Raw genomic sequence first — 27,737 nt, 5'->3', positions numbered from 1 at the left:
GCAGCTCAGAGCCGGGAGCCTGCTTTGGTTTCTGTGTCTCCCTCTCTCTCTCTCTGCCCCTCCCCTGCTCATGCTCTGTCTCTCTCTCAAAAATAAATAAACATTAAAAAACAATTACTATCACTTAAAAAAAATAAATAAATAAAAATAAAAATAAAATGGGATCCTATACAACGTATTTTGAAACCTAACTTTTTTTCATTTAATATAGCATAAACATTTTCCCTGTCAGTAAACAAAGTTATAATCTTAGGATTCTTAATGCCTATTCATTATTTCATTATATGAAATAGGTAATAATGTAATTACTCCCCACTGATATTTAGGTTGTTTCTCTTTTCTAAAATACTATGCAGTAAAAGAAAAAAGATATGATAGATATTTTAGCATAGAAGTCTTTGCAAACTTGTCCAATAATTTTTTAGGATAAATTCCTTAGAGTGAGAACACTGCTTTTAATACATACTGAAAGTTCACCAAACTGTTTTCCTACTAGCATTGCATGAATATAGAATTTCCGCAAACCAACTCCATGCTGAGTATTATTGGAGGTGAAAATACGGTCCGGTAACTTATAGCTGCTACGAATCTCTTTTTTTGTGTGAAACACAATATTCTTGTCCTTACTGCCTTTGTCTGTTTGGGTGTTGATTATTTTAAAAGGTGACTTACAGGAGTTCTGTATGTATGTTCAGAATTCAAATCCACAATTTGTTAAATCTTAAAAATAAATTTTGTCTCCAATCAAGATTTTTCTTTATGACGTCTACTTTTGGTAACGAGCTTAAGGCCTTTCTCATCCCAACATTACGTATTCATCAGTATTTTCTTCTTTCTAGTGTGTTTATACTTTCTTTTCTTTGATGTATCTTTATCTGAAATTGAAATTTTTGTGTTGTGTATGAGGTAGGGACCTAGTTTTCCTTTTTTCAATGGCTAGCCAAATGGTTCGGTATCACTGATTTAGGTAGTAATTCAGCTAGGCAAATGCAAAATAAACCTAAAAATTTTATGTTTTTTCTTACCTGATAAAAATAAGGATTAGGTTCAGACTCTCCCACTCCTTGAAAATCTTCCACATTGATGAGCTGGAAGTCATAAAGCAAGCCGGCATTTGCTGTACTAAACTCCGGCAAGAGCTGTACGTGGGGTAAGTTTCCCAGATTCTTGTATCGCCAGTTGTAGAGGTTACACAAGCTTCCGAAAGACAAATTCCACCCCAAACAGGAAACGTTAATAATGTAAAATCTTCTTCTAATATACATAAGGGGGTTCCTAAGGAACTGTGTTCTTCCTTTTAATTCTCATGTTAACCATTTTGCTCTCATCGTTTTAGCAATAATGCTTTTTCAACTTTGCCTCCCTGCTTCAAGCAACCAAAGGTCAGAAGACTTGATGATACTATAGAGATGAAGCTCTATTGTGTATTCTGAGGTAAATGTTATCTTTAATCCTTAAATTAAAAAACCAGGAAAAAAAATCAGGGAAGAGCCTGTAACTTGAGGAATACTTTGAGGTACTTATGAGATGGGGCCTATATACTCAATATAAATAAGAACTGGTGTGTTTTCCTTGTTTACCTTTTGCTTTAGGTTTCAAAATGATATTAACTGTATATCTTACACTTAATATGGGGCATACAGTTAATGGGGGCATAAAGACAGTGAAAGAGACAGAGAAAAGAAGCCCTCAGTTCACAAATCACAAACATTAATCTTAGTGAACGAAGTGCAGGAAATAACTTAGTTCACATACCACGCAAAAGGCAATACAGGCACTTTCAGATTTGTAGATGCCAAGTTCCTAGACAGCTGGGAATACTAGAGTCTCTACAGAATATGCTATCAAATACTTGGATTATGGAACAGGGGTCCTTAAACAGGGAACACTTAAGGCTCCTTTACCTTGCTCTGGCTCGCCCTTGAGCATCAAGGTCCACAGTAGGAACTCCAACACGGACAAAGCGAGTGAACAGAGACTGCTCCATATTTGAATACTTCTGAAAGGCCATATTCTTAATGACTGGAGGTAACTGGTGATGATCACCAATCATAATCCAGCGTTTCAGTCGGCTAAAACCATCTTGAGGATTCTAGAAATGAAAAGTGAGGAGATGACAAAATACTCTGATTAATATATTATCCTATTAGTCTCCAATTTATCATACAAGAGTCCTATTTACAAAACAGCTTTATAAGCTTACTAATTCTCATTCACCAGCTCCACAGAGAGACATCTGGCAAATGTACAGAATGACTTGTGAGCCACAAACAGGTGCCATCACCCTCGCAGCTCACAGTGGGTGAGGGAGGGTGGAAGGATTGAGAGGGCAAGCATGAAATTAACTCTGCTTACCAGGTAGGGCAATCCAAAGAGGTCTGGAAGACTCTGGTCAGAATTAAGCAAAGGGTACACAGAAAGAAACAGATGCCCAAACAGGGAAATGGAAGGATGTCAGAGTAGACACCTCATATCACAATTACGCCGAGAACCAGTTCTGAAAACCTCCAAAGCAGTAAAAATTATGTCTTTAATATTTCCCACAGTATTACTTCCATTTCCTGCTTTATAGCTCTCCTTGTTCCTTGAAACATACCCTGATAAAATGCATTCCAAGTCCAAAATAATTTGGCTTATAAAACAACTTTTAGAACCCAATTTATCTATGAATTAAAGCAGTCTTTATTCTTAAATTGGGATTCCACATTTTGTTTTTAATTCTTCCATAGTAAAGACTATGGTACAGTAAGAAACATTCTTAAACATCATCAGTTGGCTAAAAAAATTTAGGCATAAAATAAAGAAAAGCAATGTACTCAGTGAACATCAAAAACAATTCTAGAAACAACTCTAACAAAAGAAATGAAAAAATAGCTCATCTACCCTCCAAACTGCATAACAATGTAATTTTCTTGATTAAAATTACTAAGCCTTTTCAAAACTTAAAGATAAACTATGAATTTTTAAATAGTACTCCCGGAAACAAAACAAACTACTAAATAACCACTGAACAGATTAAAGGAAGTTTATAGCCTTAAAATAGATTAGCAACCATAATGAAGTTAAAGAGAATATGTAATTATGGCAATTAGCACCCCAAAACTGTGTAGCTTTTTGACACTGCCCCCCGGAATTCTTCAAACTCTACTTTCTTTGTTTCAGACCTCAATCTCCTCCTACCTGTAGAAGAAGAGGTATAAAAGTTTCTATCTCCAGAATCTGTGCAGCCTCTTCCATTAAAATGTTGTCATACTGAGAAAGGGAGAAAAAAAGAAATCTTGTCAAAAAGGCAGCTTGAAATCTAAACAACTACCACCATAACTGTAACAACTAGCCAAAAAACCCCAAATAATATTAGACAAAAATAACATCATACAAATTATTCAAACATGATGCCCCTGCTTTTCTAGTTCAAGTCTTAGACCTCAGGGAAGTCCTCTAAATAAACAACTACCTTGAGGAGATCTCACAGATCATTTCTTGCATTGCCCATCAACTTAAATTATTTTCAATTCTGTTCTTTAAGTTCTACATAAGAATCAAATTATGATTATATATGAGGTCATTTCTATTGATACTCTTACCCTAGGTAGTATTTGGGAGCATTTATTTTTCCCTTATGAATTCTACCCAGCACATGATAATCCACCTCTGTTGTATCCCTGGCAATTTGTCACCAAAGCATGAAATTTTATCTTCAAAACTCCCTCTCCATTTCTACCACCACGACCACTGAAATCCAAGACACTTCTCTATTGCCAGAAATCTCTTTACTAGTCCTTCCCCTTCCTGGCTTGCCTCTCATAAACCACTGATACAACAGGCATCAGATCATGTCACCAACTGGTTCCAAATCCTTCAATGGCTTCTAACTGTCTTAGGAAAGAAATCCCTGAACATGGCCTGCACGAGATGTATTAATAAGGGCCTATATTCAATTTGGTCTCTGTCTTCCTCTCCTACCCTTCTCCTTACTAATTAAACTTTAACCATGTTGACCTATTTCATTTTCTTAGAAATGGCAAAATGTTCTGACTTCAGGCCCTCTGTAATACTATTCTCTCATTTTTTTGTTTGCTTGGCTTTTTCTTATTCTTAAAGTACCAGCTTAAAACCCACTTTATCCAGGTCTTCTCTCACCTCCAAATCTAAAACTGATTTCACAGAACTCTGTCCATTTGTCTTACAGCACATCACAATTTGTAATTCTATCTGTACATTTACTTGTTTGGTATCTGTATCCTTCCAGTAGCCCAGTTTCTGGTAACGCCAAGTACTGCACACTTATAAAATAATGAAAAATCAAGTCTTTATCCAACATAAGGAATTTTCCTTCTTTCTTTCATGATTACTTCCATCTGCCCAATTATCTGCTAGATCTATTCTCGACATGCTTTCCTTCCCCTCCACTTCTAATTCTGATTGTTAGTGTGACATCCCCTTCCTTGTCTTATTGGTAAAATACCTTCTTTGAGAATCTCACTAAATACAAATTAGAGTTCCTTTTTTTGTGTGTTTTTAAAGTTTTCTCCTCTTAGTCTGTTTTCTAGAGAGGCAGAAGGTAGGAGCATATATTTACTCTTAATGATTAACTAACCCTCTGCTTTTAAATGGATTGTATTGTTTATATATACAGTACTATAATTTCTGTGCTATTAATTTTTACCAAACTTTGCTTGTACCTATTTTTTGTCCAAGACAAGTAGCTAAGATGAATTTCCATTGGAAATCCAATGACGAAAGTTAAGGTTCAATTATATACTGTTTTCTACTGAAAATGACTAAAGGGTTAGGCATGTAGATAGGTGTCTTCTCTAGCTCTATCTGATGCTGAATTTCCCTATTACAAGGATTAATTAGGTCATCCCTGTAGGAGCTTAGGAGGAGTTCCAAGAGCCACATTTTCTCACAAGTCTCTGCATGGACTCTCAGGATAATAGACATGATATGAAAAAGAGTGGGAGCAGCTCAAAGATGTTTTAAAGAGCCTGCTTTCTGAAAAATAACTGAAAATCTAATGCAATTTAACTTACCAAAAACATATCTATAGATTCTACTTTGTAAAAGACGATTTTAATCACCAAGCAAGATTATGACATAACCGTATTGGGCATATTAAGGCAGGAAGAGAGCATATGACTGTGCATGCATGTCCCCGTGGGGACAGCACAAGGTCAAATGACAAAGTCTAAAAGGGAAAGAACAAAGGAAATACTAAAAGAGTTGAAAGAATGGTTGATTATCAGGGGAGTAAGGGACTGACCTTTCTTAATGTTAAGTAGCTCTATAAGATTTTTAAATGTTTAAACCACATGCAGGTGTTTAAGTTTGATAAAAATCAAACTTCAAAATTGAAAATATAAAAAAATGTAAGGAATACTATTAGCACTCATGCTAACTACATACAAATAGCACAATTAAATAAATAATTAATGAAAATTTGATAAGCTACAAGTAATGCTTTTTAGAACATGCATATGAAAAGCTGCAAGACACCATAAAATGTTATTTACGATTTTGCACCATTTCCCTTGTTATTAAACTGATAGTATTTAATATCAAATAAAGCATATTTTATTTATTTTAACAATTATTTATTTATTTTGAGAGAGAGAGGGAGCGTGCAGGAGGGGCAGAGACAGAGGCAGAGCGTTCTCAAGAAAGTTGGGCCCTGTCAGCGCACAGCCCATGCCGGGCTTGAACCCACGGACCGTGAGATCATGCAAGAGTCGGACACTCAACAAACAGCCACCCAGGCGCCCCAAGTATATAATGTCAGTCCCAGAAACAAAATATTTAGGTGAAAAATTCTCACTAATAATTTGCAAAAGGGTAAATTCACACCACTCGTGTAAGTTCACAGTACCTTTTCATAATTTATCGTACCTGTGTTACCTTGCAGCTGAGGAACCTTTTCATCCAAGATAGCAACTCTTCTATCACCTTGAATTTTTTTTAGCACTTACCTTCCAGTGAGCTCACAACATTTAAAATTTCTCAGTTACTTTCATTAACAAATGCCTTGCTAACTTTGAATTCAAACCAGTACACAAACCCTAATTTTAAACAACAGATAAACCAGTTTCAGAGAAGTGAAATGATTTGCATTAAAATCAGAGTTTACGCCTGTATCACTAGCAAAGTCACAAAGAGCCTGCAGATTCAAATTTACTGCTCATTTATTACATTCTACTTTAAATGAGTCATAGGCTATCAGGCTATGGTGCCCATTAACTCTCCTGTCTTTTATCATATGATGAAATCATTTTAATAGCTCATCCTACAGTCTAAATGAGGATCCCATATCCTTATATGGAAAGCTTTTCGTCTACTGAATGAACAAATAACTGGGAGTGAATGTGTACTCAAAACATGAATAATGCAAGCATATAAATGTCTAATAGGTGAAAAACATTGTCAAATGTTATTTTTATAGGTTTTAGTTCTGTTTGGAGATTTTTTAACATAGTGAAAACAGATGAATGTACCTTAACAAACATTAGAATTTAGTTAGACGATCATGGTCATAATGTTATTTAGTGGCCATAGGTCCAATAAGTAGACTTAGAAAAATTAGATTTAGAGTACACTAATCATGTAAACATCCGAGGTTATCATCATTTTTAGAAGAGACGTTTTTAAGTAATTTTGAGTGTGAACTTCAGTCAGAGGTAAGCAATCTTCAAGGAAAATGGCGTAGGTAAAAGAAAGGAAAGGGGAAAAAGGAAAAGAAAGGAGAGGAAAGAAAACACTAACAACTGAACAGATGATGAACTAAGGAACTAAGTCTCTACCTTGAAACCTAGCTTGACTAAATCATGTCGTTTTAAGGCAGCATGAGTACAGGTCATAGCAATGATTTTGGCTTCTTTCACCAAAAGGTATTTAGATCTGTCCAGTCCACTTCGAAGCAGTTCGGAAGCTCTGAATTCCTATGGGAGTGGGAGTCAGTGAGAGACTATGTTAGGAAGATAAACACATTTTATGCATACATTCCTACAATCCAGTTTATCAGAATTAATTCTTGATGAGCTAATATAAATAAATCACAAACTAAGCCTAATGAATCATAATTTTATTCATTATTAATTAGATACTAATTGTGTTCAAATAATAACTGATATTCAAGCTATAATTTAGGCTGTTTTTGTATAATGTAAAATATTTACTGTATCAATAAGATTACTGAATAAAACATCTATCTCATTATTTATTTTACTCAAGGTCCCTCCATGAAAACTATTTCAAGTATTCATAACAAAGGGAATTGAACGCAGGGGTCTGGTTTCACAGGTGAGAGAAGCCAGTCAGGGAATGGTTGAAGTAACCCAGAGATTAGCAATAGTACGATCCATTGTAGAATCTGACCATTCGTAGGCTAGGATAGACAAGGGAAGGAGGCAGTGTTGTCAGAGCCCAGGGACTGGGGTACCAGAATAATTCAGAACAATCACAGTGAGCCAGGCCAAGTGAAACTGGAGCCATGGAAGAGATGAAATCCAAGGCAGCTGGTGGAGAAATATCCTAGCTTCTCTTTTTCTGCCACATTTTAATTGGCTGAACCGAGCCAGAAGTCAGCTGATAAGGGAGGGCAGGATCAGCCCCACCTCTGACCATGGCAGAGGATCCCCCACAGAGCAGAGTAGAGGATGGACAGCAGATGCTGAGTGAGGAGCAAACAAGCTCAAGCAGAGTACGTAATACAAAGTTTTTTAAATCTGAACATTATGTCATACTTACTTCCGACATTTTGAACATGTTTGTTTTTTAAATAATTAAAACAATACAGGTACTGGAGAGGTATGCTATTTAAATCTCTCCCACCCTCTCCCAAGACACCTACTATTACGAATTAAGTATATTTTTTCCTTTTACTTTCTGTTTATGTAATCATAAGCATACTCTAATATTGTTTCATAGGTTCTTAAAATTTTATTTATTATACTGTATATTTATTATTTTGTACCTCCTGTCCATCCACCCATCCATCGACCTACTCATACATATTTACTAAACATATACTATGTGCCAGATACTCTTCTAAGGAAGAAGAGTATTTGTATCTAAAAGGTACAAATAAAACAAAGCCACTGCTCCTTTACCTGGAATAATCCTGAATCATCCTACTGAGGAATGTGAGCTTGAATGTGATCCCTTTACGCTATAGTCTTCAAATGATGTTTTCCATAGGGAATGAGAAAAGTAGGAAGCACAAGGGGGCTGGTATAGGTGCCTGGATTCCAGACATATTTTTCTCTTATTTTACCTTAATACTCAACATAAATCAACCTGGCTAACAAAGCAACCTCACTTTTTGCCACTGATCAGAAGGCATAAAGAACATGCCTTTTGGCCATGTGGCAGTCTCAGATTCTAATTCAAAGAAACACTATTGAATCTCCTGAGGGAAGCATTCCTTTCTTAAATTCGAAGACTTTTACACCAGAAAAGTAAAAATAATGGGGATTCAATTCATATCTTAATTTTTACTCACTTCTTGAACTAAAACTATAAATGTTTTCTTTTTCTTTTTTTTTAAGGGATAATTTATTTTGAGAGAGAGAGAGAGAGAGAGAGCAAGCTCACGAGCAGGGGAGGGGCAGAGAGGGAGGAAAAGGGAGAATCCCAAGCAGGCTCTGTGCTGTCAGCACAGAGCCCGATGCGGGGCTTCATCCCACAAACCATGAGATCATGACCTGAGCTGAAATCAAGAGTCAGAAACTTAACTGACTGAGCCACCCAGGCACCCCTATGAATGTTTTCAATAATCTCACTTAAAAGTAACAATTTGGTTTGTAACATGTGAATATTCCACATTTACTTCATTAAAAACAAAACCCGAAACCCAACTAAACTCAAAACCTTAAAAGGAAAGTTAAAAAAAACTTGAGAATCCTTACCTCAAGCTGAGTAAAGATTTTCTTAATGTGCCTGAAACATCCTTCAGCAATTTCCATGTCTTCTTCATAAGATCGGCCTTTAAAAATGGGTTGAGGGGCATTTGCAAAGTATTCATGAAAAGGGAAGAAAGTGGAGACTTCCGTGACATCTGGCAGTGTATTACCTTTATTTTTCACTTTGCTGATATATTCTTCCCAACGAGACATGACCTATAAAAAAAAGGGACTTGACTTCAAATTTCTCAGTTAGTTATTATACTTTAAATGATAAAATAAAAGAGATATCTAATAAAAATAAGACTTGCTAAGGGAAAGAAAAAAAAAAGCAGTCCTTGACCCAACAGGACTATTTCTTATCTGAGTCACTGACAGACTGCCCTTCTTTTATAAAAGTGACCTTTAAGAAAAAGGTTCTTTAATAAAAATGTAAAAGCTAGAAAGAACCTCAGGGTCATCTCATGGGACTTTTTGATCTTAGACATTTCAGACTCCATGGATACTCAAAACAGTATTACTGATGCTTAAAAAACAAAACAAAACTAACAACTCCTAAACAAAGAAATTTTTTATTTTTTCATCTCAGTTTCTGTCCATATATGGGAAGTCCCACTTTAGCACCATTTAAGTAAATTTGGCATTTCCAACCCTTCTCCCAGACCCTAATAATTTTTCCAATCCTCTTTTGTACATTTACAATGAACTTCTGTTAAACTGAGTATGTATCTGAAAACTCATTTTATGACTTTGTGATAAAGCTCGATTATATCCTGGTATGTTGTAGTATGCCGCTACCATGCAGTTCCCGCTCTATCTCAATTTTGGTAATTCTCCTAGCCTTTTACAGTTTACAACTTCAGGGTTTCTCCAAGTGTGGTTCTTAGGCAGAACATCTGAGAGGCAAAACAAAGATGTAGATTCCTGGATGCCACCTCTTACTGAGAGAGAATCTCTGGAGACAAACTTCCCAATCCTCCCATCCACCTCCCCTCCTGCAATACACTTTGTTCTCTGTATTTAAGAGTCTCTTATGGTTTGCCCTCCCCTGTTTTTATCTTAAAATAACTTTCCCACTGTGATTCTTACGTGTTGAAAATTGTTAATCTATACTGTTAATTTTTTAAAAAATTTACAATTGTTAATCTGTACTGTTAATTTTTCCCAAGTCGATTACTTAAGCCTCCACAAATGTATAGATTATTTCTCCTACTTTTAAAGGTAGTTTTCACTGAGAGCCCAATGATTTTTATTTTGTGCCAAATATACATTTAGACATGATCTTTATTCCACTATTCAAAGTTCTAAACTGCCTGAGTCTAATGCAGACAGACTACTTTGCAAGATGATGTATATCTTCTCTGTGTCACAAGGAACCATGAAATCTGATCATTTTAAATGGATTGAACTGCTTAGGGTGTCTACTTATATCGAACATACACCCATTCTTTCAAATACATTTTAAAATTTGAATGTTACAGTTGAGACTTAAAATATGAGTAACATGAATACAAAAAGAACAAATAATGTTATACAAAATTCTCCATTATATGATTATGCCTTACTCTGCTTAAAATTATTAGCAAACCAACTGATTATTAAGGTTTATTTCTGTTCATTTTTTATTTAGCTTTCTATTTCTCAATGGTTCTCAAACCCCAAAAAATTAACCCTAAGAAAAGCAAAAAAAAAGCACACCTTTAAACAGAAATCAAAAGAATTTTTAACTTAATCCCCTACTTTTGAAACTGGCTGTAAAATATAATACATTTCTGGAAATTTGAAAGGAGAATGTGTTTTTCTTCATTAGTTGATTAATGTGAAGAGTAAAAGTAGGTTACAGAACTGTACTTTGTTACCACTGGGTAGTTAGCATATTTAGTTGTCTTTTCACAGTAAAGAAAACAAGAGAGACTAGAAAATTTGTCAATAGCAAGAAAGAAAAAAGTAAAAAAATTAAAAAGTAGCAACACTGGCCTTTCAGTGAATGCGTCATCAAACAGTCATTTGGTCAAGAAAATCGAAGTTAATAGGAAATACAAACACTTAATATTCACAAATATAGCTTTGACAACAGCATAAATTTTAATCTACTCAACAAAAAAATAAGCTTTCTGGAAGGACCTCAAGAACCTATCCCAGTTTCCAAATGAAGACCATATGATTTAAAAACTCTTAATCCCCTACCTGATATAAGAAGAAATAGCCTGCAGTTTCACAAGTATATGAAGCATCTCCTGGAACCCCTAGACTCTTTTGCAAGCGTTTGACTTCTTCTAAAAGTTCTATTCTTCGAGCCAGGACATAATTAACTCTTCCATACCTAGAAATTTCAATTAAGTAAAAAAGCAAAATTATATAAAGAAGAGACTTTCAAGGAGACTGTCAGAAAAATATTTAAGAAAATCATAGTAAAAACCATAAATGGCCAAATAGAAAAAAAAAAAACTGTAGAAAACATTGTTTTTATTTAATAAAAGTGGTGGTTCTTGGATCAGTGCTGATCTGCAAACATGTTAGTGGTCTGTGAGGAAGGAAAATCAACTACATCACTAAATGCACCATTTAATACACCATTCTTTTTTATTCCCCTCACCTCCATAACAAGACCTTCACAAAGAAGTACAGTGTATTCTGGTGTTAGTTCATCTTATCACAGACCAAGAATACATAGTTTATGGAATGGCTGCTTTGAAGAGCACTGTTTTACACTATCATAGAGATAGATTAGTTCTAAAAGCTTTGATAAATAATTTTAAAATGTATTTGAGGGAGCCTGGGTGGCTCGGTCAGTTAAGTGTCTGACTTCGGCTCAGGTCATGATCCCATGGTTCATGGATTCGAGCCCTGCATCGGGCTCTGTGCTGACAGCTCAGAGCCCGGAGCCTGACTCGGATTCTGCGTCTCCCTCTCTCTCTGCCCCTCCTCCGTTAGCGTTCTGTCTCTCTCTCTCTCTCTCTCTCAAAAATAAAGAAACATTAAAAAAAATTTTTTTTAAATAATAAAATAAAATGTATGTGAGTGGGGCGCCTTGGTGGCTCAGTCAGTTGTGTGTTCGACTCTTGATTTTGGCTCAGGTCATGACCTCATGGTTCGTGAGATGAAGCCCTGAGTTGGGCTCTGTGCTGACAGCTCAGAGTCTGCTTGGGATTCTCTCTCTGCCCTTCCTCAACTCATGCCCCTCTCTCAAAATAAATAAATAAAAACTTAAAAACAAAGAACAAAAAACAAACAAACCTAAAACTATGTTTGATCATTCTTTGTTGTCCCAGCATGTACCATTGCACCTGAAGCTACTATGTTCATAAATATTTGCTAAATGAGTAAGAAAACTGAAATTTGAAAAGTACCTGGCCCAGAGGTATGTAGTTAAGAAAAAAACGCAGTGTATCAGAACTGGATTCCAAAACCTGTACATACTCTTTCCACAATAACAAAGTGCCTTCTATAACCTTTTAACATTACAAAAAAAAAAAAAAAAAAATTAACATAGTGTAAACACTGCTGTTCTCATTTTTAAAGACTGGTCAAAGGAAGAAGTCATGTTCCTGAATGCTCCACAGCTGAAATTCACCTGAGGAAGCAAGAATGATTGAGAATAAAAGGGCTATAAGACACAGTCTATGTTTAAAGAATTTCCCAACTCAGAAGGATATAAACATCACAGCAGGCAACTTTTTTCAGAAAGTTTGCTTATCTAGACCTTAAAGCATTTTCTATAATAAACACTTTAGGAATGAGAAAAAAACTGAAGATGCTTATAAAGGAGTCTGTAATAAAATGCCAAAATTCTTGTGACATAGGGTTAAATGTAAAATAGACAATGGAATTCTATGTACTACTACTTATTCTATTATTCCATAAATCTAAAACTATACTAAAAAAAAAGTCTTAATTTAAAGAAGCAATGTATACAATTGTCAATAATAGCATGATCACAGCTGATTATTAAAAGGGTGAATACCAAAAAGTTGTTTTGGAGTAGTGGAATTATGTATGACCACTCCTCCTCTATCTCACAAGGTTTGAAAATTTTTCTTTAGGCAAAATGATATTACTTTTACTATGAAATGATACTGTTTCTCCTTTTAATTATGAAAAAGGGAGAGAAATGAAAGAACATGCCCAATGCAGCAAGCACATACCTACTAACAGAGCCGGGGCTTGGCTTGTGCATCAGAAAGCAAAAACTATTATTTTCTTCGGAAAGTTGGTATTACCTGAAATCCGTTTTTAAGTTTTACTTCGGTTCTGTTCTACTATTCTTTAAAAAACTATAGACCCTACTGCAGTATAATTATAATACCACCTTTATGTTCACTGAATGCTGGATTATTACATTTTACAGTCTAGCCCACTTCTGTAAGTTCAATATGAGGAAATATCCATGGCAAGAATTCAGAGAAGTAACTTTGGCTAACCCAAAATTAAGAACCTAGAGCCCCAAATATAACTTAGTGTGTGTTGTTCTTTGCCCTATGACTTTTTAGAAGCTAACAAATGTTTGGTGAGCTCTGTAATACAAGAACTCAAAATAGATGCAACATAATAATTTAACACTCCTTTAGCTCTTTTGATGTCTATGATCAATTTAGTCAAAGGTCATGTTCAATAGCCAAAGGCTGTATTAAATATGTGCAGCTGTTTGTTATGACTATTGTCTGAAATCATGCTTTGAAAATGCATTTCAATATAAATGAAATGAGTTATTATAAACAAACTTTGAAGGGGAAATCTAAAATACTAACAGTAGGAGAAATTTCGATTTGTAAAATTTTAGTTACTTTGTAATATGTAATGTTAAACATAAAGTCCAGCTAAATGGCAATTAAGTACCTGTGATAATACTTAAATCCTCAAAGCTTATACTATCATTAATCTCCGATTGTGTTTCATTAAAGAACCAACTTCTTAATTGGTGCCTAAAATATATGCAAATTAAATGTCTGAATGAAATGTGAAAAGGAATCACAGAAACTTGTACAGTTTGAGTTGGCAACATTAAAAATGACCTCAATAAACAGAGAACAAATGGCAATCTGCAATTTTAAAAAGATGAATAAGATAACTCTCTTTACTGAAATAACTGTACTCTTCAGGGAAAAAATGGCATAAACAAACAGAACTGGAGCTGAAGGAGATGATGATGTTTAGGTCAACTATAAGTAGTTATGCTAGAATCTTTCAGAATTAAGTTTGATTATTCATGGCTCTTGTCCCCTCACGTTTCTTCAATAAAGAAGAGGAAGGGAAGGCTAAAAATTGTTTTGTGTACCATTTCAAAACTCATCCCCATCTGCTCACCTGCTGAAATCCTTCTCTGTCTCCAGCTCTTCTTCTCCATGACCAAGACGCAGCAGGTGGCGCTCATCAATGTCTAGAGCCATGATCTTCTCAAACAACTGGTTCAAGGCCTGGAGAATAAAACAAAAAGGATGACAGTGAATTTTAATGAACTGTCAGCCTCCTTGAAAAGTAACAAAAACCAGGGGTGCCTGGGTGGCTCAGTTGGTTGAGCGTCCGACTTCGGCTCAGGCCACGATCTCACAGCTCGTGCGTTCGAGCCCCGCGTCAGGCTCTGTGCTGACAGCTCGGATCCTGGAGCCTGCTTCAGATTCTGTGCCTCCCTCTCTCTCTGCCCCAACCAACTCACATTCTGTCTCTGTCTCTCTCAAAAATAAATAAACATTAAAAAAAATTATAAAAGTAACAAAAACCAACATTTAGAAGGACAGAAAAGAATGAACACTGCCTAGTCAGATAAGAATCAAATTCAAAACACAGAAGAAAACAAATCTTGTATTAGGTTACTTACAATGTAAACAAAATAGCATTTTTCTTGATTTCTGATATTGCTGCCTACACATACTTGGCCAAGTGAATGACTGAAAACCATAAAAACCATCTAACCACTAAATCTCTGCTTCCACTAATTTATGAAAGAAAGAAAAACTATGGATCAGTTTCTATTCTCCCCAAATAGTAACAATTACTGAAATAATTAATAAACACACCAAGATTTCACTCCACGGAATATCCATGGGTTGTAGAAAACTGAAACATTTTTGCAGCTGGAAAAGGACTCTCAGGCAGTGAGTGTGTAGAGAGAATATGTCAAGAGGACCACATAAGGAGAAGGTAAATTGCATCATTCAAATCTTAGGCCAAAGGTCTGAAGTTCTCTATACAACAATGAACAGAGCACTCATTAATTGCAAACTATGCTGATGGAGGCCATCTAGAAGCACTCCTTTCTACCTATAAAATAGTCGCGTTTAGGGTTCCCTCGAATCTTAGTATCAATTACCTGAACATCTACAGTTACAACGTTTTGTAGACAGGCAAGTTTCATAGTATGGAAAGATACATTAAGAAAGACATCATTTAAAACTCAGCCAAATGTCTCTCTTAATTTACCATCACTCTAACCCTACCCATAAGCCAACATCCAGTCTCATAATGTAAATACAGATATCTTTTGCTATCAAAACTCTAATAATTAGAGCTCAGATTGAAGAAATGAACATAAATTTTCAGAAAAAAATTCCCCAATATTCAAACTCTTGATGCTCTCCATCCAAAACCTGAGATCCAATGGATCAGACCACATAGCATTCATCACTGACTAGCCAAACTCAGAAACCACAAAGATTTAGAGAACAAAAAATACTATCACACTGCACTCAAAAAACCCTGCAAGATCTCATTATGAATTAAAGTAATACTGAAGAACTGCTTGCATTAAGTATGCAGATGAAGATCTGACAAATGAAAAGCAACAAATCAACAACTGATATCAAGGATGATATGATTATCAAAGATCATTAGCAAACAATGAAGTCTTTGGCTACATCTATAAAACAACCTTCTCTATAATTGTACTATACAAGTCAATCATGAGTAGAAGAGTCTACAGAAAGTCATTATCAGGTTATGACAAAACTTACTAAAAATACTGTTAAAACAACAACACATGAATTATTCTTTATTCATTCTGAGTCTGGAAAGAGGTAAGATTATTACAGACTAAATTTCATTAAATAGAAGAAAAACGGCATAATTTGTAATTACATATTTTGTTTCTTTTATTAAGCTTCAGTCAGCTTTCTCCCCTGCACAATTTTAGTATACTGTACAATAATGTCACCATTACTTACAAACTTCAAAGATATAAAAACAAGTGAATGAATTGGATAGCATTAATTTTAAAAACCTATAGACTAAAAGTTGACAAATAATGGAGTAAGTGACATTTAGCATTCTAAAAATCCAGTGCTTCTTTGCAGACCAACTCTTAAAGAAGTGGTCAACTGAAATCACCCTTTAGAGAACCATAAGTACCTTTAGAGGTTAGACTATACTGCATGTTTCATGATGTTCTGAGAGCTTCCTGTTATGTTTTACAGAAAAGCTAGTAAAGGCTAGGTGTCTTACTCATTTCTGTGACACTGAGATTTAAAAAAAACTACCACAGCACACACATAGATGTAAAGATCATTTTTCAGACAGTATTTATGTGAAAAAAGTTTGTTTTTATTACATTAACAGTTTATAAATGCCTTATGTATTGAATCTACAACATAAAATAGTCTTTCCATGTAATACAGATATTTATATGTAGACTCATAATGATATAAAACTTCATCTAGTGTTGATACATTTAAGCCTTAGTCTTTTGGTAATATTCATTCTACTAAAGGATGAAAAATGTTACCAGTAAGGGTTAATGCTTTAATCTCAAAGTAAAAGCTTTAGCTTTGCATGGAAGACTGGGGGGGAAGGGAGGCGTGTCGGGCAGAGGCAGCTTAATTTAATCCAAATGTTTGACCATATATCCAAGTATTCTTCTTAGCTTCCCACATTTTGACCCTCTTTATTAGAAATAAAAGATTGTTTTTATATCTTCCTCATATAATCTGGTCACGACCAGTAACAATCCAAGAGTTACTCAATAGGAAACACTATTTCAGTACTGTTGTCCCTATGATCGGGTTATCATACAAGTAGGAATCTCCATTGTGCCTTCATTCATCCCCCCACTCCTTCTTTACCTCCTCTACCATCCATCGTATCTACGCGTGTGCTCAGGGACACATACACACTTACCTGATTAGAATGAGTAACAATCAAAGTCCTCTGCTCTGGGAAATTATGGTAGATGTTGGATATGATCTGGACTGCCACATCTGTTTTTCCAGTACCTGGTGGACCCACAACCTAAAAAGGAGATGAAAACTACTAAGCTATCATATTGTTAGAAAACAGACATTCTAAAACTGAAAGAGAAATTAAAAAAACTGCCAGATGAGTTTAGTAACAGAATGGACAAGAGAGTCAGTGAATCTGAAACAACAATAGAAATCACCCAACCTAAAAAATAAGCAAAAGAAAAGACTGAAAACAAATAAAGAAACAGAGCCTCACGAATCTATGGCACAATACTAAAAGGTCTACATTTATGTCACTTAACTCTTAGAATAAGAGTAAAAAATATATAGTACAGAAAAAATATATGAAGAAACAATGGCTGAAAACTTCTCAAATCTGGCAAAAGACCAAAATCTACAGACTCAGGAAGCTCAGCAAACTCCAAAGAGAGTAATTCCAAAGAAATCCAAGCCCAGACACATCATAATTAAATAGCTGAAAACTGAAGAAAAATTCTAAATAGCAACCAGAAAAAACTGATGTATTTATGTATAGCAAAAGGATGTTTCAAATGACTATGGGTTTCTCTCACAAACCGCAGAAGCCAGAAGGAAGTGGAATAACATTTTGAAGAACTCCAGAATTCTATGTCCAAGTGAAAATATCTTTAAAGAATGAGGATGAAAGACATTCTCACATGAAGAAAAACAAAGATAATTCATTGCTAGCAGACCTGCTCTTAAAAGTGGTAAGAGTTTTTCAGACCGAAAGGAAGTGACATCAGAGAAAACTTAAAAATATCAGGAATGAAGGATAAACAGCAAATTTATAACAGCCTATTCATTTTTCTCTAGAGTTTTTAAAATATGTTTGCTTTTCTAACATTGCCTGACGGTATTTTCAACGTATGTACGTGTAATACACATAACAACTCTGACATAAAAGAGAAAAGGGAAAGGGACCTACATGGACGTAAAGATCCTCTATTCAACTTAAGAGACAAAATACTGATTCTAAGTAGACGGTGAAAAACTAAGTATTTATATTGTAATTCTCTAGAGCAGCCACTAAGAAAAATCTGTGTAAGAGATACAAAAGAACACAACAGATAAATTAAAACGAAACACTAAAACTATCTAACCCAAAAGAAAGTTAAAAAAAAAAAAAAGAGGAACAGGAACACAAAACAAAGGAAATAAAATAAATAATAAAGTGGTAGGTCTAAATCCAAACATATCAACTACATTTAATGTAAATGGTCTAAACACTGATTAAAACACAGAGACTATCAGAATGAAGAAAATAACATAGCCCATCTACATGCTGTTTACAAGAAACTCACTTCAAATATAATATGTAGGTTAGAAATAAAATATGAGAAAAGGTGTATCATGTGAACACTAATCAAAAAACTGAAGTTGCTATATTAATATCAAAGTATATTTCAGGACAAAAAAAATTACCAGTGATTAAGAAAGACATTACATAATAAGAAATGCATCAATTCACCAAGAAGATATGATAACCTTCAATGTATATTTACCTATCCATAAAGCTTTAAAAAACATGAAGCAAAAACTGAAAGAATTGAAAGGAGAAATGGATAAATATGTAATTGTAGTTGGAGACTTCAATAATCCTCTTTCAGTAATCAACAGAAATAGTAGGTGGAATATCAGTAAGTACAGAGAAATACTGAATCAAATGAATCTGACATATGTAGGACACTGCCCCCCAAAACAATAGAATAAACACTCATTTCAAGTGCACATGAAATATTCACCAAGACAGATCATATCCTGGGCCACAAAACAAACTTGAGCAAATTAAAAAAACAAAAAATTGAAATCACACAACATATTTTCTCTGAACATAAAGGACTCAGAACAGAAATTAGTAAGTGGAACATAACAGGAAAATCTCTAAATACTTGGAAATTAAAGATAGTTTTAAATCAGTTGTCAGTAGGCTTCTTCTGTAAAGGGCCAGCAGGTAAACATTTCAGGCTTTGTAGGCCATACAATCTCTGCTGCCAAGTATTTAAACTCTGCCGTTACAGCACAAAGCCGGACAGAGGCAATACGTAACCAAACACGCATAGCTATATTCCAATAAAACTTTATTTATGAACACTGAAATAAGTAGAAGGCAAAATGTCCATATGCAAACAATGCCACAATTACTTATGAACACTTAAATTGTGTTTTTGTGCTTCAAATACACTCTACACATTTGATGCTTATCTTATCCGAATCCACGTAAAAACATGTGGAACAATGCCTTTCTTACCATAGTTAGCCCAGGCTGCATTCCAGCACGGATGGCCTCTATCTGTGTGTGAGTGAACTGAATTGTATTACTACAAATAAGAGTAAATAAAAAGTTTGTTAAAAATACAGATGAACAACATTTAGTAAAAATTAGACAATAACCAGAAGTCCAAACGTCTGCTCTATATATGCCCCTGTTCTCCCAATCTCTTCTTTTCCTCACCCCAGCCCTTCAAGTGAGTGAGTGTGTGTGTTGGAGGGGGGTAGGGTGGGTAGGTGGGTGTGCATGTATGTGGTAAAGAAAAAAAAAAATAACAGATCTACTCTCTTAACAAATTTTAACTGCATACTACAGTATCGTTAACTACAAGCACAATGTTGGATAGCAAATCTTGTACTTTTACATCTTACATGACTGAACCAGTCTCTTCTAAATGATTTCCTTCACTCCTACCCCTCTACAGACCAACTAAAACTGAGTGAATCTTACAGAAAGAAAAGACTACAGTTATTTTTCAATACACTTAGCCCAACCAATATCTCACTTGGAATGTCAAAGTTCCAATTCCCAGTGTAATACCAAATATAATGCCAGTTTAATAGTCATGGCAAACATGCATGAGGGTAGCTGCTACATATAGCACATGCTCATGAAGTAAGAACGCTGTGCTCAAATTAAGGTAGCCCTCTAACACTTATTGTTCATAGGACCTGAAAATGTTTCTTTTGGAAATATGACTACAGAATGGCCAAAAATGTCTGAGCTATCTAGCTGACAGAATACAAGGAAAGAGGGTCCAGAAACCTAAGTTTCCTGGGATTTTTAAAGGATAAGTAAACTTTTAAACATTATTAATACAAAATAGCAAACTATTATTCATTATTACAATTAACATAGATAGTAAAATTACCGTTTGGGTTGGTTATAAGGATAAGGGCCCCTATTGGGAATGACATGAGGTTCAACAATTAAGGTTTTTGCCTCTTCGGAGTCTTCATCTTCACCATCTGTATCTTTCCTTTTCTTTCCTTTTCCACTCCTTACTGGAAAGGTTATCCTACAAGACCAAAATGTTTGTTCATTTTTACAATTAACAATTTACCAAGCACCTACCTTGTGCATGACATTGTATGGAGGATAATCAGATCAGAAAGAAACACTTATGGCTTAACGGAACTCACTATCTGTACACACATTCTGAAAAGAGCAGACATACAAGCACTAAAATGTGTGTTCATGGAGTTCAGATAAGAAAAAGTCAGCTGATCAAGGGAGAATCAAAGAAGCAGCATTTACATACTTATGTCCATGCACTGTAAGTGCTTTACACATTGTCCCTCCTTAAATCAGAAAAGGCTTCATGGGAGGGATGGCACCAAAGATGAGTTTCAAAGAGCTTAGACATATAAACATGGGAGAGAAGCTAGTCTAAGAAGAAGTAAGACTATATACAGGTTTAAGTACCAGTGGCCAGTTTTGCCAGAATGGATACAATAGAGAAAACTAGACAGACAAGTTGGAGCCCTGTTATAACACTGTGGAATATCAAGCCTTTAAGGCAGATATACCAGTAAGGGTTAATACTTTCAATCTCAAAGTAAAAGCTTTAGCTTTCCATGGAAGACTGGAGGTGGAGAGGGGCATGCGGGGCAGAGTTCTTAGCTTGGGGTCAGGGATACCTCAGGAGGTGACTCTCCCTAGGCACCTGGGGAAATCAACAAATACCTTAAAATTAAACTAAAAAAACTAATTCTCTGTGTGCACCTTTTCCACACAAGAGAATTCAGGGAAGAGTGAGGAGATGCATCAGGTTCTTTGTTCCATTTCTAGTCACAATTTAAAACCAAAGCCCCTTTAACATTACATATAACTATATTGCGAATATTTAAATTTTGTAAGAAAGCTTAAAAGAAAAACAATTTTTCCCTAAAAAAACAAAAGAAAGTTCAATATCCCATGGGTATGTCCATTAATTAGGAAACATACCAGATTATGCATAATTTGCAAAGACATATTTTTTTTAATGTTTATTTTGAGAGAGAGTGGGAGAGAAAAAGAGGGAACATACTGGCGTGAGTAGGGGAGAAGCAGAGAGAGAATCCAAAGCAGGCTCCGCACTGTCAGCACAGATCTTGATGCAGGGCTCCATCTCACGAACTGTGAGATCATGACCTAAGCTGAAATCAAGAGCCACACGCCCAACTGACTGAGCCACCCAGGCGCCCCATGTTTCTTCAGTCAAATGTTATAAATATGTTTATACAATACTCTTCAGACAACAAGCATTTACTGATCCCTTACTAGATGTGAGGCTACTTTTATTATGGGCTTAAAATAGTTGCTGTACTAAGAATGAGAAACAAGTCAAATAAAATAAATGTATCCCTGTCACTACATGGTGAAGGTAGAGTGCCCAAACAAAATCAAGACAGTCAAAACGTTAGCTGCAGTCTGATGGCCTATCTGAGGTTGGCTACCGAAAGCCTGAAAGGAATATATCCAGTGCTGACATTACCTGAAAGGCGGGATCTGCAGAGCTGGGTCATCCACAGTTACTTTGACATTATGACCAGGAAAGCTGCTTTTTAAATGGTCAATGGAAAGAAACGTATCATTGAAATCAAGAGTGGCAATCTGATTGGGCATTTTTGAATAATGTGCACTACTTGGATCCCCATAACCTAAAATGATGTCATGCAGCCAGTCAGGTACCACGCAATCAGTATTCATCAGGTTCCGAATGGTCTCCAGCACAGCCTGTCAGTGAAAGGAGAGAAAAGAGTTGTGTCAAGAAGACATCCCAAACATTTGCACTTCAGTGGAATGCAGAGCCGGCTGCACTAATCCAGAATTCCCGAGTGTTTCAAGGCAAGAAGCTATTTTCTGCTGACAGGTGCTTGGCTAGACTGAATCAACAGCTATATTTTCAGCTGATACCATACACTGAGTTAAACAAAAGACCAAACTTAGCAAGAACAGTTTATCCGTTAGGAGTTCATTTAGACAGAATGTCATAAATGAGTTTACCACTTGACTCCTGCTGGACATAATGAAAATCTGATCAAGACTATACAACAGCAAGAAAACATTATAGAACAAACCCTTAAAGCGGACGCTTCCTCTTGGAAACTCCTGGAGCTTTCTCCTCTTTATATTCCATAGTTCCTCAGTGCTAAGACAACACACAACCAGAAGCATATCAACATATGCCTCAATTGTGAAACATACCATAATTTAAATATATTAAAATTAACACTGTTAGAAGAAATAAGAAATAAAAAGTAAAGCAAACAAATGGTAAAAATGAAATGTCAAAATTTCAAAATGGAAGAAACATTCTACAATAAAAAGTCATTATAGTAGTTAACATATACATGGTCAAGGCAAACTCTTGGACTTTCCAATAATTATTTTGACACAGCGATCTATCTCACATATGAAAGTCAGAAGGCTAGGCTACTAATTTCAAGGAATAAAATAACCAAACCAACCATTTTTATATCATAAATGCTAAATACTCCAACAGGATAACAAAGTAACAGGATGGCATACGTTAATCACACTCACATCACATCACCTTGTTTTATTTTCTTGTACTAATCACTACCTGAAATTCTCTTTTCATGTATGTAGTTATCTGTTTGTCATCTAATTCCCACTAGAAATATCATTTCCATGAGAGCAGGGATCTAGGAAATTTGACCATGAGATGGGTAAAAACACTGGATGGACAGATGAATGAGTATGTTCACATAATGATGGACAAAATGAGAGCTCTACTCTCTAAGAAAATTAAAGTTTTAGTAGGGAGATAAAATACGTTCTTAGCAATGACACAACACAGCAGAATATGGCAAATGGTAAAGAATATTACAAAATACAATGGGAACACAGTTCCGAGTAGGTGAGAGATGCATGGAGGGGAGACTTTTGACCTTAGGCAAGGTTTCATGGAGGAAGGTGGCATTTCAATTTAGCTCAAAGTAAAGGATCTGTGAAGGACCTTTGGTTTATTTCATCATTAATGGAAAGTCACAGAAATGTTTTGAGAAGCAGAGTGAAATGGTCAGCGGAAGCACATGAAAAACAGGTGACTGACGAGGAGAACAAAGGTAGGGCAGAGTAAGCTATGTAGTGCAACTATTCAGGCAAGAAATAAAATATCCAGGTCAGAACAGGCTGTATGGACTGGAAAAGAGAGAAGGAAATAAGGGATGCTGCCCAGGTATATAACAAAACACCAAACACACCAAAAGAGCATTCGTCCTTTCCCAAACACAGGTTGAGTTAATCACTGCCCATTTCTTGGATAGGAGCCTGAATGCCTTTTGATCTTCCATGTTACTTTCTGGTTGTTGTTGAAGTTTATTTTTATTTTTTTTAGTAATCTCTACACTCAATGTGGGGCTCAAACTCACGACTCTGAGATCAAGAGTCACGTGCTCTTTCAACTGAGCCAGGCAGGCGCTACTTCCATGGCACTTTTACCTGCATCCTTCTTATGACTTTTGGTACCTTTAAACACTTCAACTTAGTTATCTGTTTGTACTTTTAACTTCCCTTATTGGTAATCTAAACTCTCTAAAAGTATAAGCTGTGTCTTACTCATCTTTACTGACTCCATATAACTCAGGACAATGCCAGACACACAGTGGGCATTAAATAAACCGGTCAAATGAATGAACACAAGGAACTTTTTTTCATTTTTAGTAGAGTGACTGAAATCCGGTCATTACTGAGAAACAGAGACCCTGCCCTCATAGACCTGCATTCTAATGGTGAAGTCAGATAAATTACAAATATATAACCAGCAGGTATAATAAAAGCTGTGAGGAAAGATACAGATAATTGGATTAAGACTGATGAGAAGGGGGGATGCCACTTTCGGTGGGGGTTTCCCGAAAAAGCTCCCTCAGGAGGTAACATCTAAGCAGAGCTACCCACACAAAGTGAGGGAGGGAAGCACGTAAATCCCTGGGAGGAAGACTGTGTTGGTAGAGGGAACACCATGTAAAAAAGGTATGGGTTATTGAAGAATAGCAAAAAGGTCAGTGAGGCTGGCATGGACTGAATCAGAGATAGGTGTTAGAAAATGATGTTGGGAGAGGTGGCCAGAGAACAGATAATGAAGGGGCCTCTTGGATTGTGGCGGTAACTTTCTACTGTGATGGCAAACCATTAAAAAGAGCTGAACAGGGGTACAAGGGCATAATTTGCATTCGGTCACTATGTGGAGAATAGCGTAAGGGGAGCGGCGGTCAAGAATGGAAGCAGGGATGTGAGAGATGAAGGTATCTTCGACGTGGCATCAGTGGAGGTGGTGAGCTAATCAAACTGACTGATGGACTGGATGTGCAGCGGGAGACAAAAAGAAATCAAGAGTACTTCCACTGTTTCGTCTTCAACAACAGGGCTAAATGGAGGATAGATTCCTTCATATGCGAGGTTTTCTTTTTATAATCATAAGAAAAGGAAAAAAAAAGATGATAAAGCAATAACGTAGAAGCACTGTTTTGGGGGAGAGAATGAAGAAAGGCACTTGTGCCGAAGCTAGCATTACCAAATGCTAAAAATCGCTCAATGTTAACGTTTTGTAATACACTTTCCAGTAATAAAGAATCTTCTTTTATCAAAACTCCTTGTCTCCATTAAGTTATGAAAGTAAAACTCTCCAGCCCCTAAACCTTTCTTTTCCTGCTAATGAGTAAACAATGAACATGTTTTATCACAGCAATTCAGAGCCCTGAGGTATCACATCTGTATTTGTAAAGTGATTTGGAAGTACACTTACTTTTGATTTAAAAAAGAACTCCCAGTAAATACATAAACAAGCAGTTTCTTTACCTCATACTGGCCACACTGAGTATCTAATATACCAACAGCAAGGAAGGAGTCTGACCTGGCTTAATTTATATTTTAAGTTTCTACACTCATCAAAAGACAACATAGATTTAGTAAATAAATTTTCTTAAGTTTTTATATTTAGTCTATAGGGAAAAATTTAAAAGAATTGTTTAGAATCAAAAGCAGTTGATCATTTTCTTAATGAATCATTTTTACCTCATATCTATGTATTTACGTTTTAGAAGTTATTCAAATTAAACATAGTACTACTTTTAGTTACACACAGCTTAAAAATTACCTTAAAGTTATTTTCCTTTGGCTTTCTCCTCATTATGATATTGAAAGTTTCGTACACATCTTCTGCTCCATTTTGTATAGTATTGGTCATATCTTGTTGATACTGGTTTGGATCCAAAAACACTCTAAATGTCCTTGACTCTCCTCTAAGATTGGGTCTTGGCTCAGGTCCTAGACATTTTGAAAAGATTTGGTAAACGAAATACACACTTTTCAAGTATCAAAATAAGTCAGCAGTATTCCTTTTCTAGAAATGATGAGTAAACTGTCCAGAGTTAACTCTAGTCATTCCCCTGAGTAGATGCTATGAAGCTGAAAATATTTCCTCCTTTCCTTAAATTCTTGCTATTTCTTTTCCCAGAATAGTCACGTAATGTTTATGATGCAATGCCACAGACTGCAGTTATCTATGTCCTCAAACAAAATAAGAGCCCTAGAAGTCAAACAACTTTGTCAGTCACTCATAGCTCCTACCACCGCCTTACTTGGCTGATCACTTTTGTCATCCACATACCATTCCTAATATCACCAGTGTGAAAGGAAATTTCCTTTCTTTTTGTCTTAGACCTCTAACTCTGGTCCCGATATGTGGCCTTATGTTTATTCCACCTTTCCCATTTTCTTTTATTCTAGTAATAAGATTAGTTTAATTATCAGCACTTTTGAGCAATGGTGCAATCTTAAAATCACAGGTGGTAGAGGTTAATTCTAGTTCTGAGAGAAGTTTAGTAAACAAATTGGAAAGTAAGCACTGGACACAGATGCATATATAATCTAACAGCTGTACCAAGTCAAGACAACATAAGAATTTCAAAGAAAAATCAATGATAATCAATGAGAGAATTTCAAAGAAAAATCAATCCAAGAAATCAAAGAGCTGATTAACCCTGTAAGATGGTATTTCTAAATGGGTAATGTCTGCATCTTAGGTATGACAATTCCTTAGACAAGGCAGTTCTGTTTAGATGTTTAGCATCCCGAACCCCCATCTGTCAAATGCCAATAGCTCACCCTCCCCAACCCTACCCCAGTCATATGACAATATAAATAGCACCATACATTTCAAAATACAGGGTAGTATTAATCCCAACTCAGAGCCACTGCTACAATGAATCAAAAAAATAAAACTTAAAACACTAGGCAAATATGTCATAAGAGGTGTTTAGAGGTTTTAAAAAGCAATATTGCAAAGTATTACAAAAATTTTAAATAAAGGTAACTTCAAAAGATCCTGTCCTTTCCAATATCTAATAAAAAGTTTAGAAACCATATTATTATTTCTAAAACTGGGTAGTAGGTAACTTACACATATATTATACATAATCCTTTTGTGATGACTTATTATGTAAAACAACTAACAAATATTACTTAAGATGCAAAAGGGAAAAAAGGTGAAGAATTTTATCATTATGTACACACTCTCTTTTAAAAATATAGATCACCATACCGTCTTCAATGACACGCCCTTTATCATCTAGCATGCCCTGGATTTCACAGCCTCTGACATAAACCAGGCCAATCTGCTCAATAAAAGGTCTCCTCCGGTCAAACTTGGTACCATACGGTTTTGTGGGACGCACGGTAATTAAAAAACAGACATCATGCTTACGAAGACCTGGTAAAACATAAAGATGCTTTCACTTACTAGAATGTTCTTGTTTTCAGTCTTTTGTTGGCAAATTCTCATCCTCTTATCTTTGGAATAGAGATATAAGAAACATTTAAAATACCAGATGCGATCGATGATTATATTTGCATTATAATATAATTACGGGTTTTTTCCTATCATCTTTAATACTCAATGTCTGACAGCAATAATTAAACGAAAATTTCTCTTTATATTAAAATTAGAAACTTTTATGCCATGAATACGTTACCGAATAAGCCCTCCAAGTCATGTTACAGCTCCAAAATTGGATGCTCGTCATCATTCTTATTTTTAACATTCTTAATAAGTAACCAAAAATATGGCTGGCATATAGTCCATCTATGTCATATTCAGCAGGTTTCTAACATCGGTTTAAACTATCCATCACTGCCATTCCAACAACAGTTTAACTGCACTCCCCGAAAGAGGTCAATTCAAGAATAATTTAAAAAGGCACAAAAGCATTGTTTATAGATACCATCCTGAGAACATGTTGAATATATAGTTTCGTTTGGCAAATACTTAACATTTAAAAAAAATTTTTTTTTTTTCAACGTTTATTTATTTTTGGGACAGAGAGAGAGACAGAGCATGAATGGGCGAGGGGCAGAGAGAGAGGGAGACACAGAATCGGA

At 35.5% G+C, this 27,737-nt stretch overlaps 1 protein-coding gene across 1 annotated transcript in view; it reads right to left on the bottom strand.

Annotated features, from left to right (window-relative positions):
- AQR (aquarius intron-binding spliceosomal factor) overlaps positions 1-27,737 on the bottom strand; it is a 91,675-nt gene that overhangs the window by 13,267 nt on the left and 50,671 nt on the right. Inside the window, exons 18-30 of the mRNA XM_047075346.1 lie at positions 26,902-27,069; positions 25,456-25,625; positions 21,829-22,070; positions 20,224-20,370; positions 19,332-19,401; positions 17,001-17,111; positions 14,199-14,308; positions 11,082-11,217; positions 8,901-9,110; positions 6,795-6,932; positions 3,181-3,252; positions 1,905-2,092; positions 1,026-1,197 (exon numbers count right to left, since the gene is read on the bottom strand). Of these exons, the coding sequence (XP_046931302.1) occupies positions 1,026-1,197; positions 1,905-2,092; positions 3,181-3,252; positions 6,795-6,932; positions 8,901-9,110; positions 11,082-11,217; positions 14,199-14,308; positions 17,001-17,111; positions 19,332-19,401; positions 20,224-20,370; positions 21,829-22,070; positions 25,456-25,625; positions 26,902-27,069 (1,934 nt within the window). The remainder of the gene's footprint in view (positions 1-1,025; positions 1,198-1,904; positions 2,093-3,180; positions 3,253-6,794; positions 6,933-8,900; positions 9,111-11,081; positions 11,218-14,198; positions 14,309-17,000; positions 17,112-19,331; positions 19,402-20,223; positions 20,371-21,828; positions 22,071-25,455; positions 25,626-26,901; positions 27,070-27,737) is intronic.

Source organism: Lynx rufus, unplaced genomic scaffold (assembly GCF_022079265.1).
Source record: "Lynx rufus isolate CCGP_SWC_20201006 ecotype Redwood Valley unplaced genomic scaffold, mLynRuf1.p SCAF_13, whole genome shotgun sequence".
In the NCBI taxonomy this organism is placed as follows: domain Eukaryota; kingdom Metazoa; phylum Chordata; class Mammalia; order Carnivora; family Felidae; genus Lynx; species Lynx rufus.
The sequence above is the reverse complement of the archived record's forward strand: the minus strand, read 5'-3'. Positions and strand labels throughout refer to the sequence as shown.